The following is an 18,249-nucleotide window of genomic DNA, read 5'->3' as shown; positions in this document are numbered from 1 at the left end:
TCTTCATCTTCATCTTCATCTTCATCTTCATCTTCATCTTCATCTTCATCTTCATCTTCATCTTCATCTTCATCTTCATCGGCAGACTCTTCATGCAGGAGGTGGCAGTCAGTCTGCCAGGGAAAGACTTCTTCGGCCCTTGGCACCCCATGCTTGCTTTGTATCAGGCTATCAGCGCAGCAGATGATTGAGACAAGGAAGCTACCTCTCCTTTTCCAGACACCCGCCTGTGATTGGTGAACTGGTAAATCCCTCCCAAATCTGTGCACTGTACACGGCGACCACCCTTGTGGCTATCATCGATAACATCCTGGGTCGAACAAGCTCATCTAGTGCCATGTCCTCTCACCCGAAAATAGAGCGAAAGAGGCTCGAGGTTCGGCGGCAACTGTCCCCGGACATCGAACATGGCTCTTGACAGAGACACGAGATCAACATGTGTTGATCTCTCACTCTGACATCGGCGGGTTTTCCAGCGAGCACGGCTCGGTTGATTCACATTATGAGCCATAAGCTCGGGCTAGAGTGTCGAAGGCCAGTGGTGTTGCTGTTTTCATTTCGGCATCTCCGTCTCCAAAACATCCCGTTCAGTTGGAACCGCTCTGTCTTCCTAGACTAGATGGCTTTCTTTACCCCTTTGGAGTGCTGGATGAGAACGGCTTGTCCGAATGACGAGAAGCAAAACACACTCTCCACCGTGTGAAATACGCCAAGACGCTAGTAATTATGGCTATAAAAGCAGCCTCCCCGACCAGATAGATTGAGAATAGTCCAATACACTTTTACACTTCATTTCACAACCGTGTCTCTCGGTGGCCCAGGGTGAACCGGTTAAACCTTTTCATTCTCTTTGATACAGGGACGTTGAGAGAATCTGACGGTCGTCGAACAGTCGGGCGAGGCCTCGTACAGATTAGCGCAATGGATCTTTTGTTATTGTCTTTTCCAGCCATGACTAACCAGCTAGCAGGCTAAAAAGGACGAATGTAAGTGAATCAGGTTGGGAGGGCTGTTGGATAGGGAGTTACGAGGCCCACCCCCAGACCCACGAGCAGAGGAGTACGGAGTATACCTGAAGAGAATTGGCCGTTGCAACATATATCGGCTCTGACTGACCGTTTGGCTAGGGCGGCCCTTTACAAGCCATCATCAAGCGCCAAGAGGGCGCGAATAGCCTCCTTGAATACGAGCAGAGGCATCCAGGCTTGGCTCGAAACAGGTATTAGTTTCCCCCCGACATGAACGAGCGCAACAACAGTCTCACAAGGCAGGGCAGGCGCCTCGTCTAGGTGTCGCCGACCAGCGCGATGATGTGTAAGTTTAGCCTTGTGTCTGACTAAGTTCGGCCATAACTCGCTGAACGGCTCCATTGGGGTGTTGATATATTGTTAGGTGGTGTTAACTGGTGTTAGGTGAAGCACTCGCAACCACACATCGGTGTTCTTGCGGGTTACCGCGCTCACCAGCTGAGACTCGTATCGACGGATGCGTGAATAGCCCGATACGGCTGGCCGGGAGGATGCTTTCAGTTTAGTAGGTTCTCCCCTACACTCGGTGCCTACCTCTGCTCCCCCCCTGATTACGTTACTACCTTTCTCTCGGTAAAGGCACGGTTGCTGCAAGGTCTAGTTAGTGGATCAAGGAGAACTGCCGGCTTAGCTGGGAGCTTGGCCACTACGCGAAGAGAGGCGAGAGGCTCCAGACCCTCCACCCCCTGTCTCTGAACGGTCATCATATTCTTACACTCCGTATATCGATCTGACAGAGCAATTTATGGAGGTACGGACCTGCCTCCTACCTACCCCCTTCCTCCCCATCCCCCAAACCTCCATTGGGGATCCATTGCGGCTCTAGGGCTTAGTGTCCTCGGTCTAAACCATTCCTGGACCAAGACTGTCGCCCTCTTAAGCCTTGTCCAGGCGGCGAGAGCAGCTCTCATCATGGACATCTCCTCTCCGAGTATTATCGGGAAGTTGGAAACCGGGATTCATTCATGGACCACCTCAAGGATGTTGTCGCACGCTATGTCCCATGGGGAAGAAACAGCTGCCCGAACCAATCACGTATGCATCATCCCCTTGCCCGACTTAGTAAGTCATCGCCGATCCCACAACGTGCCTCTCCGCTTGTATATCTCTTGTACCCCATACTGCGTGGTCACTCCTTCAGACGCAGGTCCAGGACACTCTAGTCCTACAGACCGCTGCTCAAACTGCTCAAGACTACGTGTCTATAACACACACAGGACTTCCTCAAGAGTCTTTCATTCGGGACCGGGTCTCATAACCCCCTTCTTTGACCCGCTTCGTTGGATCTATCATTGCATAGTCTTGGCATCGAAGGGCGTTGTGCTGACGCTCTGCGGTTCAACCCTGTAAGTCTTGAGCCTACAACCCTGTTTGACCGAAGACCATGGAGGTATCCGTGCTTAGCTAACGGAACTTTGACCTTTTGAAGAGAGACATAGGTTCGTCGGGTCCGAAGCCTGGGCTTTGCCCAATGAAGCCTCGTCGGTGAACACCATCGCAGACAGGGGGCCAATTCTCGTCAAGGTGCATCTCTATTACTCTGGATCTCTTCAAAACTCTGCCATCCTCCCGATCAATGGTCAGAGGATCAAGGATATCTTCTTGATCCTCGCCACAATCGCAACGTTTACGAAGTCATCAATTTGCCTAATTGGCGCCACACAAGAAGCTCAAGCTTTTATACTGCCCACTGCACAACCTCGCCCATGGCTGTGATTGATCAGGCTCCTGCGCAATTCGAGTTCGCTACCTTCAACGGCATCAAAGTCGGCGCTCAGCGTACCGCATCGACCAAGGGCCCCTTTTTATTCATTATCAAAACACCTACCTCCGGCACGTTGTCGCACTCAACCACCAGAAGTGCGGCAGCCAGCATCAATAGCCATGCTCAACGGTAGGCTCAGGAGGTGGCATCTTCCAAAACGCTCGAGGAGGCTGTCGCTCAGCGTCAAGCAGACGCTCTCTCTTTTGAGAAGTGCTTGACGAGGTGCCGTGTTTCTCGACTGCTCGATGACCCAAGCAGACCATCAAAAGGAAAACGTTCATTGAAGGCGAAGCAAGCTAGTCACAGCACGACAAAACGTCCGAGAATATCAAAGCTGCAACCCTCTCAAAGTCATTGTACGACAAATGATAAGGACTCATCGACGAGCCCAGAACCCGACTCTCGGCGGCAGCAAAGTTCCAGCGAGGACGGGGATTTCGAGGATGAACCGCTTCAACAGCTACGGGTCCCGTCTCCCGGTCCCTCAAAGTGCTCAGTCGTCGATCCTTTCGATTCCACATCTACCTCGATAGAAAGCCATGTGCTACCCATCCTCCAATACTATCTCTCCTTTGCCCTGCTCTCCACACCTCAGGGCGATGACGGCCAAAAGCCGCCGGACTCCGCCTTTGTCCAACACATCTCCAGCATCGACGCCATCGTCCAAGGCTGCATGCAGAAAAGTGTCCACATGTACGCACTGTTGGCTGCGACATCCAGCCGCATGAGACGAGTCTCCGGCGTCTCCTTTCGCCCCGGAAATAGTCCCGAAATCTATCTCCACAAGGCACTCCAATGTCTGCGGATGTTGCTCGATGACCAGTCGGCGGCCGAGGACCGTCAGATCATCCTCGACATCTATTATCTAAGCGTGTGCGGGTGGTATATGGAGAGCTACGGCGAGTCCATGACTCACTTTAATGTTCTGAAACACTTTTGGAAGACGCTGACTCCTAGGGAATCTACGCTGGATCAGTATATTTACGAGATGCTCAATTACAATGCCATTTTCCTGGACTGCGACGCTGCATATACACCGGAGTCCGTGCTGCCCGGCCTTCTCCATCCTTCTACGGCAAGTGGGAGCAGCTACCACTCCTCAACCTTGCAGCCCGAGCGCCACTATTCATATAGCCAATGTTCCGCCTTCCGATTAGCACTCGAACACACGACGTACAGTCCCGACTTGAAAAAGGTCGTACAAGAACTCCCAATTCTTCTACGGCTCTACAACTACCTCCACCAAAAACCCGACTTTATCGGTCCCGAGACAGACTGGGTGCGCAGCAAGAGCAAAGCCCTTGTCCTCCGGTTGCTGGAACTGCCCAGCTACGGCGGCGAACTGTACTGCCGTCTCGCATTGGTGTTGTTGCTCCACCACATCTCCCAATCGACTGCGACAAAGTCTTCGACCATGTCCGACTCCACCTGCTCCTCTCCAGAGCCCGACAACCCTAAGCCCAAACCAAAACACAAATCCACTTCAATCGACCCCGTCGCAATCACCCTCCGACTCAAACGCCAACTCCAGTACGAAATCCACCTTCCCTCTAACGAGATCTCCGCCGCCGTCACCTCCATTATCAAAAACGGTACTGCTTCTGTCCCCGCCCCGGCCCCGAGTCCCACCTCCTCGACACAACAATCACCACCCTCACCCCCCACCAAAGCGCAAGTGATCTGGACCGGCAAATCCGACCCCTTCCTCCTCTGGATTCTGACCACGGGCCTCTTCTCCGCGCGCATCACGCAGCAAACCCCCGAATATCAGTGGTTCTGGGCCCGCGCGATGGCGCTGATCCGCATCTTGGGGGTCAAGAGCATGAAGCAGTTGGAGGAGCTGGTCCGGTCCTTCGTCTGGGTGGAGGGGATGCTCGACGACGACGGCCTCGAGGATATCTTGCCGTCTGGGGGCGCTTGATGAGGATTGGAACGCTTCTGTTCCGGGATCTTGACCGGGTGTGGATGCAGATGCGGTTTAAGGCAACGTGTGTCTAGCTTTCGTTAATGGACTGGACTGAACTGGACAGTAAGTAGTTGATGGGTTGGTACCTAGTACCTAGTACTTAGTATTCCAGGCTAATGACATCAAAAGGAACTGAACGACGCCGCGTGAGCCGTGATTCTTTCTTCAAGATACTAAGAAAGCAGGACAATGAGCAAGGCCTGCAGGCTTTGATATCTATGATGTCGGAAATAGCTAGTTACAGAACGTGTCGCAATTGATGGGAGTCGAAACGCTGCCTCCGGTCTTATAACTCTAGTTAAATTTGGCGCGAAGATTGCCCTGCAACCTGCGTTGAAACAGAGACCTCTGTGTTGATAAGACTGCTGTTCAATTTTGATACTTCCTTGGTAACCGGTAACCGTACATAACCTGCCCACATCGGGCTGAAGCACGACCTATGTGAAACTAGACCCGACGACGTAAATAATTAGACTTCCTTTCTTATAATATTAGAAGAAGGGGTCGTTAGGCTGATGGTTACCGGCCCTCGGGCCCGCACCGCAGTCTACACCGTTTGGCCCTCCAGACAGGTCTCAAGTAACCGGGGTCCGAGGGAGCCTCTCTATGTTGCCCCTTTTCCCTCAACGCATGACGATCCATGTATTCAGGCTCTCCTGTCCCCTTGACACCGTTGTCCCTTATCTGGTCCTTGCTCTCCAAGTGAGAACGATTTCCCCATCTTTTCTCGTCCAGGTATATCATATCATAACATCCCGTGCGTGAAGCAAGCTCAAACATTATTGACTCTTTACACATCCCCTTTTATTCACAGTATCCGTCCCCCCAAGGCCGTACTACCATCATGTCTGAAAAGGTAGATGCCTACCCAGTCATCCAGGAGGAACGATCCTCCGGCCATGAACTTTGCACCATGGACACCAACAACACCGTCTCGACAGGCTTTGAAGAAACAGAAGACGAGAATTTCAAATATGGCTTTACAAGGAGCGTCGCTTTCGTGGTGCGTATTTGCCTTGCTCGCACACTGCTCGTCATGTAAATCACTCCAGCTGATTCATGCGCACTAGGGTCTCGCCCTGGGGTTTTACTCTGACAACATGGTAGCATCGTCTATCTCTTCTGTTCTAACACACATCAATGCCGAACTCGGTAAGTGCTCCATGTTAGGGGATCAAATGGTCGAGAAGCTCGACCTTACCTGTGGTACCAGGACCATCTACAGCTTATGCCTGGACCATCACCGCAATCTACACGGTAGTCTCGATTACCGCTCCCTTCGTTGGACGTCTTGGCGATATCTTTGGAAGGCGAAGCATTCTCATCCTCGGCAACGTGCTAGGTGTCCTAGGCTGCATTGTCTCTGCCACTGCGAAGTCGATCAGCACCCTCATAGTCGGAGCTGTCATCCTTGGACTTGCTTCTTCCATGGATCTGCTTGGATGGGCTGCCGTGGGTGAGACCGTGCCCAAAAAGTACCGTCCTGTGGCAGTCGGCATGTACGAAGTTTCCATCACCCCATCTGCAATCTTTGGTACACTCATAGGTAATGTAGTCTTTACGTGGAGATGGTTTGCGCATTTTGCTAACTAGCTATAGGGCTTACACTGCAAGATCATACTGCATTGGGATGGCGCAACATCTACTGGATATGCCTTGGTCTCCATGGCCTGGCGATTCCCCTCCTAGCTTTCTTCTATCACCCGGTCAATCAATACATTGCGGAAACCGGCAAGTCCAAACGGGATCAGATGAAAAGCCTCGATTACATTGGTACTGCACTGTTCGCCATCGGCCTATGCCTCTTCTTGATCGGCTTGTCATTTGGCGGCACAAAATATCCATGGTATGTTCGAGAATTAAGAACAGCAATGGCCTGCACATGCTTATATATTCACAGGAAGTCGGCAGGAACCATTGGGCCTCTTATTATTGGCATCGTATTTCTCGTCTTTACTGGTCTGTACGAAAAATATACACACAGTCCATACAACATCTTCCCACACTCGGTGATGAAGAACTACCGTGGGTTCAGTATCGTTACTGGAGTCGGATTCCTCCTCGGTATGCTATACTACTCGACTTTGATCTTGTGGCCAATTCAGATTGCGACTTTTTACTCCAGAAATTCAATCACCATTGGCGTCTACGGCATGTCTTGGGGCTGGGGCAGCATTATAGGTGCCATGGTCATGGGATTTATCATAGAAAGGGTCAACCAAGCCAGGTTCCTCTTGACCGCTGTCGTTCTTCTGATGACAGTTTGCATTGGCACTCAAGCTATTGTCGGTATGTTGCATCCTGGATGTTCATGTCGTCCTTTTTTTGCATATATTGATCTTCTCACAGGCATTCACACCAACGTGGCCTCTTGCATACTTGTGGCTCTCACCGGTATGATGCTCGCCTGCGCCGTCGTGACTACGAACTCGATCATCCAACTCTCCGTACCTCACCAGTATATTGGTGTAGCCATGGGAATCGTAACGACATCTCGCTATGTTGGCGGCTCCGTCGGCTCAACCATCTACCAGGTGATCCTCAGCAACCAGCTCTCAGCCAATCTGGGAAAGAACGTGGCCACGGCTCTAGCAAAGGCTGGAGTTCCATTCGCCGACATTCCAGCAATAGCTGGAGCCATTGCTCTTGGAGAGACAAACAGTCCCGCATTAGCTGGTGCAAGCCCTGCAGCCCTCGGTGCTGGAGTTCTCGCGCTCAAATTGACGTACGTCCATGCCTTCAAGATTATCTATCTCACGTCGATCGCATTTGGGGTTCTCGGAATCACCTGTGCTGCGTTCTCGAGGAACATTGGTGAGTTTCTGACCAACAAGCTTGACGTTAAAACGGACACATCAATTCATCTTGGACTTCATGAGGTCCACCTGGGTGGGCACGTTCTCAATCAGGATGGTGAGGAGATCACTCGAACATCGAGGGTCACCAAGTGATGGTAGCAATATCGTCTCTAGGATAGCTATCATGGTGGTGGTGTATGTTCCATGTTTCTTTTCGGCTAAGGAGGCTTTCACTGGGACATGGGCTCCGCCAAATTCATAGTGGAAAAGAATGTAAAACTTTTTCATTCCGGAACTAACTATTTTATGTTGCGAGCTGGCCTAGCCTTATGGCCGCAGCTAGGGCACACTCTCCTAGGAAGATACATATTCAAACGTCGCTACGATTGAATACACCACCATGTAATTGGGAAGCCCGAGAGCCTAGATACGCATGTAACAGTCACGGAAAACCAATAGTCGGTACAATACTTTTACACATATATGACTTTTCAACCCTCTGCAGGGTCTATCTGCTTGCTTGTCTCTTCATGACTATGCTGGTCCAGTAACTGGGCCTCGTCTCCGGCGTGCTGTTGCTCGAAATGGGCTTCTCGCTTTCCCCCCTCGGCTTGCGTAACAACACGCTGGCCCAATGGGGTTAGTTAGACTGTTTGATGACACTCGCTGGGAAAAGGATGGAGGAGCGCTACCTTGTATCTCAATCGTTGCTTAATTAGTTAGAAGATTGATTAGCACTTAATCTTGCTTTATTGCAATTGTGTTGTTTATCCAAAAACAAGGAGACGCCCGTATGTTTTGCGATCCTGCAGGGGAATGGCCTGCGCATACCATATGATGAAAACACTTGTCAACATTCGGTGCTAGGACGAGTACATCCCTCAAATACATCTCTTTCATTGGGAAACTTCGAAAGCAAGCCCAGTCACTCTGTCTCTCCAGGGTGCTTTATATCCCGCCACCGTCAGGAGCACAAAAATTCCAAGGGAGATGTTATGAACGTCTCGATGACTGTAGGCCGCGGTAGATCTAGCAAAACTCGCCACCATCGCAGCGATAGAGTTCACCCGTACAGAAACTGCTCTCGGGGCCCAGAAGCCATATTATGAGATGACCAATTTCTTCAGGTTCCCCATATCGCTTCAGTGCCGAAGTTGCAGGTGGGGGCGTGTCTCCGACAACGTTCTTCATAAGAGGTGTCTTTGTTCCCCCAGGGGCGACCGTATTGACTCTGATCCCACGGCCTCCATAGTCTCTAGCTGCACACTTGGTGAGTCCAATGACGGCGTGCTTGGAGGTCACATAGGCGCTACAGCCCGGATCCCCCTTTGAGCCATGCGTTGACGAGATGTTGACTATGCTTCCTCCGTCTACCAAGTGATTCAGCTCGGCACGCAGACAATTCATCGTTCCTGATCGGCGTTCAGCTTGGACATGATGGGAACTACTTGGGGCTCCCCTACCAGTTACATTGACACCCATGACCAGATTCCAATCGTTGTCGTCTATCTCGGCCACTGGCGCTTTGAACAATTGTTTCCCCACGGTCCCAGCAATGTTGGCGGCGCCATCAAGTCGTCCAAATTTCCCTACCGTGGTGTTGATCCAATTGTCGACGCTATCCCGTTTCCTAACGTCAACCACCTCGACATGCACCGGCCAGCCTTTCCCTTTGAACTCCTTCTCCACTTCAGCAAGAGTTGCTGGGTTGCTGTCAGCGAGAGACACGATTGCACCTCTGCTGGCAAGTATCCTCGCCGTGGCCAATCCAATTCCTTGGCCACCGCCGGTGAGAGCAATGACTTTGCCTTGGAAAGATTTGTCTGACATTTTTGTTAAACAATGTCAACAACGTCAAAAAATGTCGGTGTGGGTCACAGAAGCTGTTCAGAGCATCTTCCAAAAGTTTAGTGTCAGGAAATCTTTCCAAATTTCCTTGCAATAAAAAGACATCAGCAAGGACAGCTCCGAGGACCTCGCGGCTACGGCTTGTGTCTTCGTTTGCACCTCGGGAGTTGAAGGACCCCTTCATTCGAGATTTCCCTGGAGGGCAAGCGCCATTCCAGGGAACACCCTCTACTTCTTGATTAGCTCAACTGTGTCCAGCAAAAGTTGGGAAAATTCACGAAGCTTCAACCGGACAGCTTTATTGATCATTGCTTGATTGATTAATTGATTGACGATATCTCGGAGGACAGGCCTTTTCTACCATGAAAAGAGCATCATCCTCATTGCAAAATCCTTCAGACACGCGATGGTCTTGATTCTCGTCGAGTCTGCACGGTTCCTCTCACGCTGTCCTATACGCCTTTTGTTGATGTTTCTCGGGGATTTGTATGCCGTCAAGAAAAGTTAATCCAGGTACAACATGAATAACCTCTCTCCCCTACCAGAGGCGTTGAATGACTGTAGATTTTGAGCTCCAAATTCGATGTCTCTTGGGACTTGATGAATAAGAGAGGCCCCGAGAGTGTTTCCCTGGCCATTCCGACGTCGACAGGTACACTGAGAGACGGTGGCTTGATTACCTACCAATTCGGCTTCTGTTATGATAATCCTTCTCCTATCTTGCAATGAATGAAATCCGCAGTCTGAGAAAGGGTATTATCCACCTGATCGTGTTGTATATACTCGACCAATTCTAACCACACTTTAAACCCTCCTGGCCTTGTTAATTCTAAATAGGTCGACGCCTCCGTCTATAGAAGTATTCATAGAGGTAGAGGGATCTTTAATATATAGGCCAGTTGGGGAACCAGTCGCGGTGATGCCATTACCAGTCTTTCTTCTTATTCTGTTCTCCAGTCCCCTAGATCCGGAAGACGGCGTCTTTCTGGCTTCCTGCTCTCCAACCCAGTACTCATGTGCCCACTTGTTTGCGGCTTCCGACTTTTGATGTGCTGTTGCATTGCTGCCGACTGTGGTGCGCATGTCCCATCTTGTGTCAACTGTCTATTGATTCGAGAGAGAGACAGTCTCATGCTGTCTGTCTATAAACGCTATTGTGTGATCATAGAGAGTGACACCTGCGCGCCCGACGTGGCATCTAGAGGTGCCACAGATAGGAGATGTTTGAGAAACTGTTGCTGTGAGAAGTTGAAATTCCAACGTATCACGATATAGAGTATATCGTACAACTCTTGGTCTTTGAAAGTGAGGCAGGCGATGATTGATTTACGAGCCATTTCGATCAATCACTGCTGACATCAAACAATAAATCCGGGGAATTGACCGTTGTAATATTAAGCCTGGATCGACTCTCTAGGGCCACCTATCATCCACTAAATATGCAAAGCGCGGCTGTCAGGAAACAACTAATGATCACTATTCACACCTAAATCTCTTCAAGCCATGGGACTGATCCTCGGGACGAATAATTAAACCATAAAAATCCCGCCATGAACCAAAGTCAACCTCGGGGGTGACAACATGACAACCGCAAATTGATAGCTGTCCCTCACCGAGGCCAATGGAATATAAAGGTATCTCCGGACCTCGGACAACAAAGAACCCCGTAAGCCTGCTATCAAATATAAGCGTTTTACTCTCCTATCTTGTTGACAGTAAACGAATATTGATTCTCTTTAGTTTACTAACGTTAATATGATCTCTTACATATCTGCCATTGTTGCGGGTCTGGTGAGAAGATATCAACTCCCAAACCTAAAGTCTCGCTAACCCCTTTCGAAAAGTTGACTCATCTGGGCGCCCAATATTATGAGCCTACAGCACTTCAAGCCGTATGCTGGGGAACTCTTGCCAATACAGTTCTTGGTCTTCGATTCTGGCTACTCTACACACAATCAATCGTACCTTTCCTCTTGCTTCTGAACGCCATCTACTTGATTACTCTCTAGTAAGAATCTTCTTTTTGTTCATATTGGCGTATCTGACGTTATAGTACTTCGATATTTATATATCGCACCTTCTTTCACAGGTTGCGGGCCTTTCCAGGTCCTTTCTGGGCTCGCGTTTCAAAACTCTGGACTTGCGAGATACATCTCCGTGGAGACTATCATCGAGAGACCGTCAGGCTTCATCAAAAGTATGGCGACATTGTACGAGTTGCGCCCAACGAGCTTGATATCAACGATGTAGAGGCCATCAAATTGATTTACGGAAGTGGCAGCAAACTATACAAAGGTCCCTGGTATGACGGTCCATCCGCTACTGGGGAAGCTCGAAGCATTCAGGGGACGAAAGACCATGGCAAGCATCGTTTGAGGCGAAAGACCTGGGCACAAGGGAATAGTGGAGCAGCAATGATCGAGTTTGAGCCTCTTATGGTGCAGCATCTCAATGTCTTCATCGAGCAGATAAGGGCTCGTAAGGAAGTCGACATTGCACACTGGTATAACTTTCTCAGTTTCGATATAATGGGAGATCTAACGTGAGTTATTTTTACACTTTTGATCAATACTAATGAGAATATAGCTTTGGTGTGCCATTCGACATGGTCAAGACGGGACAAACTCATCATTTCATGGACACCATTCATAAGTTCATGAAAGCTGTCTCTATTCTATCTGCAATCCCGTGGCTTAATTCACTTGCCAATGCGTTGCCTACCGACAGCGCTGTCAAGGATCTCGAAAAGTTCTCTCGAGACTGCTTCCAGAATAGAAAGGCAAAAGGTTCATCGCGCAAGGACCTCTTCTACTACCTTTTGGGAGAAGACCAGGATGGAACCAAACTCACCGAGCTCGAGCTCATCATGGATTCACGTACGGCTATTGTTGGAGGCTCAGACACGACATCTATTGCGCTTGGTTGCCTTATTTACTATTTGGTTGCACATCAGGACAAGTACAAGAGATTGCAAGCAGAAGTTCTGGCGCAGGGAGAGCAAATGGACAACAACTCACTAGGAAATCTTCCATATCTCGGTGCGGTCATCAATGAGGCTCTGCGACTGATGCCACCGGTTCCACAGGGGCTCCAACGAGTCGTACCGCCCGAGGGAATGCAGCTAGCCGGCAAATTTATCCCTGGAAACACACTCGTCAGTGTCTCTCCCTGGACCGTCCAGCGAGATCCCCGGAATTGGGGCCGGCCGGATGAGTTCATACCTGAGCGTTGGCTTGGTGAAGGGCCGGAGCCATGCATTAAAGACGCTTGGATCCCCTTTTCAATTGGGGCCTATGGATGTGTGGGCAAGCCACTCGCGATGATGGAGCTGCGCGTCATCACAGCCACAGTCGTCAAAAACTTTGACATATCCTTTGCCAAAGGGTTTGATGCTGCAGCATTTGAAGCCAGCGTGACCAATGACTTTACAATGACTCCACCGAGGGTGGAAGTGGTATTGTCCCCCCGTTGATGGTATATATATCGAGTGGAGCGTCAGACATGAGATAATTTAAATCAAATTTGTTTACAATGAGAGCAGATAAATTCAAGAGGGATTGAATCCACCAGTATAACGTTACGTATGTCCTGAACTACTCGGTTGAAATGCCGAGGGTGAAACAGGTGGAATGGATACAAGATAGACGTTATATCTCCCTCTCGAATCTGAAGGCCATGCCAATTATGCGCAGGAAAACCCTACTTGGGAAAGAGGCCTTGTATCCCTTCAACATGTTCCCTGAGAGCGGGAGCCCTCACCATTCAAACGAGCCCGCGTTCTTGGCTACAGACTGCCGGACTTGTCTTCATCAACATTATCCCAGTGTGAAGGTAATCTTCGCGGTTGGGAAAGTGTACCTGTTCGCCAACACTACGATGGAAACATTGGCCTTGCACAAGAGGCTTCAACAAACGTGGGAGTTGGCTGTGGGGGGGGGGGGGGTTACACGAAACTCCTGCCATTTCGCCTTGAAGGGATCTTCGCTGGAACATCAATAACTTTTGCTCCGGGTTCGAAATGGCGCACGGCTTTCCAGACCCTCGCTTTGACCTGGGAGCACAGACGGAGGATGCTGATGTTCCTCCGCTGCTTTCAATTCTCCTGTCCGGGCGATTTGATTCGGAAAGCCATTGGTTGCTGGCAAGACCTACGCTTTCGAGTCCTAGACTTCTTCCAATGCTAGATACAGTGCTGTCCCAGCTATAGTCAAACCACCTTTGTATGAAATCCTTTACATCAAGTGATGTACGCGACGAATTCTTGAGCAACTGCTCAAGGAGGGGAACAGGTGTGAGGTATCGATATTACAGGGCATTGGTCCACGTGTTCCTAACAAAAGCGTCGATGCCACAGCAATAAACGCGAGACTTAGTACGACATCTTTGTTTGCCCCATGTGCACCATTGATGAGGGCTTTGCTAAGCATGAGCAGAACGACTTTTGCAGTGAGCCTTGCCGTGACACACCTCGGGCCGGGTCCGGGAAACGAAAAGGGTGGAGCGCGCTCGCCGACTTGGGGGATCGTTTAAATAACCTCACCAAAGACACCAACTCATCGAACTTGGGAACTAATTGCCAATAAACAAATCTCCGTATGTCAGTCTCTTGGGATCGGTTCTCTTCATCGTTACCAACCTACGAAAGTCTTCCGGGTTCAGACTGCTCCAAATGTCTTCAACTCGGACCGAAGCCGTACAGCTGATCCGTCAATGCTTTGCAGAAGAAGAGAAAAACCCGCCAGTTCCTCGAACGACGGACGATGTTCCGATCTCTTACCAAGCGATGACCCCAGAATGGATATCCGCTGTTTTGGGGCCGTATTACGAAGGCGCGAGAGTGAAGAACTTCTCACTAGGACCCAAGGACAATGGCACATCGAATCGTCGACGAGTCTATCTCGAATGGGAGGGCACCTCCACCAAGACTCCTCCAAAGTCTGTGTTTTGTAAAGCGGCTCATGCTCTTAACAACCGACTCACGTTGTTCAACGGCGGGACAAAGAGCGAAGTCCAGTTTTACAAGGACATTCGACCTCTCCTTGATATAGAAGCGCCGCGTTCTTATTTCACTGCTTACGATCCGAAATCCTGGGCCTCCATTATCATGCTCCGCGATATGGATCCGCGTACACAATTTTGCTCGCACAGGACAGTTTTGTCAAAGGATCAGTTTGCACAACAGTTCCAGCTTTTGGGCAAGCTTCATGGCACTTTCTACCAATCTACCAAGGAGGTTTTCAACCAGATCACTACCATCAAGGAGAGGTTTAACAACCTTCTTGCAACCGTGGATTTCGAATCGGCAGCTCGCAATGGGTTCAGCGCCGCAAAGGAGGTCATACCACCTGACGTGTTTGCCCGTGAAGACGAAGTCTGGGCTCTAACTCTCAATGCGTTGGAACGTTGCGCCTCTCTACCACCGACACTGATCCATGGGGATGTACATCTAGGTGAGATCCGCGTACTGCTTCTGCCAGCCCAGATCATAAGGCTTACTCCGGACTCTAGGCAATTGGTACATTACTCCTGAAGGAAATATGGGTCTAACTGACTGGGCCGTCCTCTCGCGTGGACACTGGTCCCGCGATGTTGCTTACGTGTTGGGAACTGGCGTTTCGCCGGAGAAACGGCGAGAATGGGAGCATGAAATGGTGCAATTTTACATTGAGGAACTGGCAAAGGCGGGCGGACCCTCTGTATCGGCCGCAGAAGCCTGGCCAGAGCTTCGGAGGGCCTCGTTTCTGGCTCTGTCATATTGGACAATCACACTGACCCCGTCCTCTAGCATGCCTGATATGCAGCCCCAAGACACCACGCTCGAGTTCATCCGCCGTCTGACAGCGTTCATGGGCGATCATCAAGTCTTCGAGTCTTTCGCGTATATATAGCTCCGCCGCGGAGAGGCATATGTCGATTGGGTTGCTGACGATCGCAAACAGCCAGACTTGAAGATAAATCGACTTTGCACGTCTAAGACCAGCTGTATCATCTGTTGACAAGCTACATCCGTAAACGATGGTAGATTTGCTGACTGGGTGAGTCGAACCGTGGTACACAACGGGTTTCTCGGGTTTAGATATTTCATAGTTGCATGCTCTCAAGAGGTGCGCAAAACCCTTCAGAAACGTTGATACTCTGCAGGATTTGTTTGAGGCCGGACTCCGAATAGGCGCCCAGGGAACTAAGTGACCCTTGTGCCATGCCAATAACCTCGTTGCGTGGTTGTTCCTGGAAGAGGCAAAGACGGAGCCCCGGCATATCGTGAGGTATCGTCAACTCCAGCTCCACGAACACGTTTCGCATAATACAAAGTGTAAGTACGGGCTCTTTTGCTCGCGGCCTACCGGGGTTCGATGTCCCTCCAAAGACCCTCCTTGAGGGGGGCTTGGGGGTGGGATTGAAGGTATGCGGTTCTGGAGGTGGGGGACTTGCTTGCCTGATATTTCTCCTACAACAGTTACTGGTCGAACCACTGTTGTCAGCAGCCAACATGGATTGCCTGAACCCCTCTCTTGCTGACGCTACTGTTTGATGCACAGTACCACTGGAAGCTTACGGCAATGGATAAAATGCACCTTCAACGTGGATACCTCCAAAGTCTGGACCCCTCGCTCGATCAGGACTAGAATACATACACGGTAGAAGTGCTCACCGGCTTCAACGAATATCTGGAACCCAACCGAGATTCTGGAAGGCCACTTCGTACAGTGAATGGAGCAGTCGGCGCTGCACTCTCTTAATCTCGGAGAAGCCTTAGCCCGAGCATGCTACCCCGCGAAGGCTGGGGCATGCGTCTAGACAGTACACCCGAGCAATTATCAAACCATCTGCAGACAGTTGACTTGCAATCTCGTGGAGACTGGATCACGTCTCCTGCGGCGCCATGTGACACTTCTTCCCCGAGCTCCATTTCGTGGGGCTTGACTCGAGGCTGTTAGCTTCGTCTTTCTCCCTCGGGCTTCCTGACTTTTCAGTTGTTATTCAACGGATAGAAATGAATGCACGTTACAGAATTGTTCTCCAACCCCGAGGATGGCTCCAGACACTGGGCCCCTTTCGTTTGCCTCGCCCGACCACTGGAGCGGGACGGATAGTTAAGCACGGCTGAAGACCCTCGTTATCATGAGGCTTTATGTACTCCGTACTGTGTGGTAATCTACTGGTAGCCGAGGTCATGTAACTGGCGGCCCGAGGCAAACGGCATGCGCATGGACTAGTTCGTAGTGAAAGCACGGAAGTCGAACTCTCCGGGGCGGTCGTGCAAGCGACCCCATGAACCGGTCCACAGAACAGAGGAGCTGATCATCTTAGCCTGCACCCCGTCTTTGCAGACTGAGACCTATATGGAGTATGGCGGCAATCATCATCTCGTGTAAAATTCTTCTTGCAGGTGGAGATGTAGAACAAGCTGCGAGTAAGTACTTGTACAAGGGGGGATCATGTACGGGCTGACACCCCCCCTGGTTCACTAGCGCGTCGCATTCCTACATTCCTGCATTCCTGCCTGCCTACCTACCTACCTACCTACCTACCTACCTATCTATTCGCCGATCTATCCGTCTATCTATCCACCTATTACGATGCCCGGCAAGCACAAGAATCGTAAATCGTACGCGGATCCAGAACGACCTCGAGGACAGCGCTTAACAGAGAGAGAACGCGTTCAAATTCTTATCTTATATAATATAGCGAAGTGGAATCTTTCACAAATTGCGCGAGAACTTCGAATTGCCCGTACGACTATTTAACTTTGTGTTCGCTCTAATATCTGTACGCCTTAAAGATCTATAGGACGTTCACTAATACTTATAACGAGAAAAAGACGACGTTTAATATAACGCGTAACTCTTAATGTTTATTATCGACGTCTTTTATATAAGGAAATCGCTCAACTCGAAGATATTTAAGTCTATCGACGCTCTTTATTAAAGATATTTAAAAAAGAACGATATTTTCGTCGTATTGTAACAGAGCACTTCAGGGTTTGGCGTGCACGTGCAACAACGCACAGAGGCCTGTCCAGCAGATCGGGAATCGAGAACGCGTTTCTGGTTGATACTGACAAGACAACACCACCAACACCACCCAGAGGGGCAGCGGCTAGGGCTACAAACACCTAGCACAGCGGGAGCATCGACGGACAGGACAGGACTGATAAAAAACACTCAGGAATTAGGTAGACGGCGCCAAAAACCATGGAATTCATGATGCTCTGCTCAATCTCTAATGAATGGCTCACTGCCAGCACTGTAAACTGTTCTGCACCCCCTTCTGCCAGCCCATTTAGGTTTAACATGTGACTAGACAACTTTTCCTCCCTGCCACCGCTCTACCAGCCCAGCACGGCCCATCACAGCACAGCCACCTTGCCTTGTTACAGTATAGCGTAAGAAAAGTCTCTTCTTAAACCCGAGTATATGGCAGTACGTTTACAATGGGCAAAAAATTATAAAAACTAGGATATTGAGATGTGAAAACGCGTTACATAGATAGATGCGGCTTCATTTACAATAGGAGGCTTTAGAAACGTTTATATTACGCGTATAGTTGAAGAGAAATATAATCTAAGCTATTTAGTTTTAAAATTTTCTAGATTTTCAGTAGTAATGGTATATACGTCGATATCTACGATTTCAAAAGGTTCTCTTATATGTTAGACACAGCCTTGGAAGAGACCGGTCGCGGGCTGCGAAGGCGCGGCTCAGGACATTCATTGGACAGATGGAAGGATCCACAAGGGAACAAGGCTGAACCACGTGATATGCCCTGTTGGCTCTGTCGGCCCTGTGGGCTCTGCCAGCAGAGCGCACAGAGCGCACAGAGCGCGCAGAGCACGAGCATTAT

At 50.0% G+C, this 18,249-nt stretch overlaps 6 protein-coding genes across 6 annotated transcripts; 5 read left to right on the top strand and 1 right to left on the bottom strand.

Moving 5' to 3' along the window:
• Positions 1-2,734: 2,734 nt before the first annotated feature.
• Positions 2,735-2,926, top strand: A1O5_12183 (uncharacterized protein; the record flags this gene model as incomplete). Its single annotated transcript, XM_007752752.1, has 1 exon — positions 2,735-2,926. The coding sequence occupies one exon, from the start codon at positions 2,735-2,737 to the stop codon at positions 2,924-2,926; it is 192 nt and encodes a 63-aa protein (XP_007750942.1).
• A 558-nt stretch (positions 2,927-3,484) lies between these two features.
• Positions 3,485-4,714, top strand: A1O5_12182 (uncharacterized protein; the record flags this gene model as incomplete). The annotated part of the gene is made up of 1 exon (XM_007752751.1): positions 3,485-4,714. One exon carries the CDS (start codon positions 3,485-3,487, stop codon positions 4,712-4,714), a length of 1,230 nt encoding a protein of 409 aa, XP_007750941.1.
• An 889-nt stretch (positions 4,715-5,603) lies between these two features.
• Positions 5,604-7,710, top strand: A1O5_12181 (uncharacterized protein; the record flags this gene model as incomplete). The annotated part of the gene is made up of 6 exons (XM_007752750.1): positions 5,604-5,762; positions 5,830-5,911; positions 5,973-6,305; positions 6,359-6,609; positions 6,664-7,048; positions 7,109-7,710. The coding sequence occupies 6 exons, from the start codon at positions 5,604-5,606 to the stop codon at positions 7,708-7,710; spliced, it is 1,812 nt and encodes a 603-aa protein (XP_007750940.1).
• An 876-nt stretch (positions 7,711-8,586) lies between these two features.
• On the bottom strand, positions 8,587-9,387 carry A1O5_12180 (uncharacterized protein; the record flags this gene model as incomplete). The annotated part of the gene is made up of 2 exons (XM_007752749.1): positions 8,587-8,969; positions 9,021-9,387. 2 exons carry the CDS (start codon positions 9,385-9,387, stop codon positions 8,587-8,589), a joined length of 750 nt encoding a protein of 249 aa, XP_007750939.1.
• A 1,773-nt stretch (positions 9,388-11,160) lies between these two features.
• On the top strand, positions 11,161-12,877 carry A1O5_12179 (uncharacterized protein; the record flags this gene model as incomplete). The annotated part of the gene is made up of 4 exons (XM_007752748.1): positions 11,161-11,196; positions 11,250-11,413; positions 11,459-11,947; positions 11,992-12,877. The coding sequence occupies 4 exons, from the start codon at positions 11,161-11,163 to the stop codon at positions 12,875-12,877; spliced, it is 1,575 nt and encodes a 524-aa protein (XP_007750938.1).
• A 1,197-nt stretch (positions 12,878-14,074) lies between these two features.
• On the top strand, positions 14,075-15,293 carry A1O5_12178 (uncharacterized protein; the record flags this gene model as incomplete). The annotated part of the gene is made up of 2 exons (XM_007752747.1): positions 14,075-14,855; positions 14,914-15,293. The coding sequence occupies 2 exons, from the start codon at positions 14,075-14,077 to the stop codon at positions 15,291-15,293; spliced, it is 1,161 nt and encodes a 386-aa protein (XP_007750937.1).
• Positions 15,294-18,249: the final 2,956 nt, after the last annotated feature.

This window comes from Cladophialophora psammophila, assembly GCF_000585535.1.
Source record: "Cladophialophora psammophila CBS 110553 chromosome Unknown aczJe-supercont1.32, whole genome shotgun sequence".
Taxonomy (NCBI): Eukaryota; Fungi; Ascomycota; class Eurotiomycetes; order Chaetothyriales; family Herpotrichiellaceae; genus Cladophialophora; species Cladophialophora psammophila.
The sequence above is the reverse complement of the archived record's forward strand: the minus strand, read 5'-3'. Positions and strand labels throughout refer to the sequence as shown.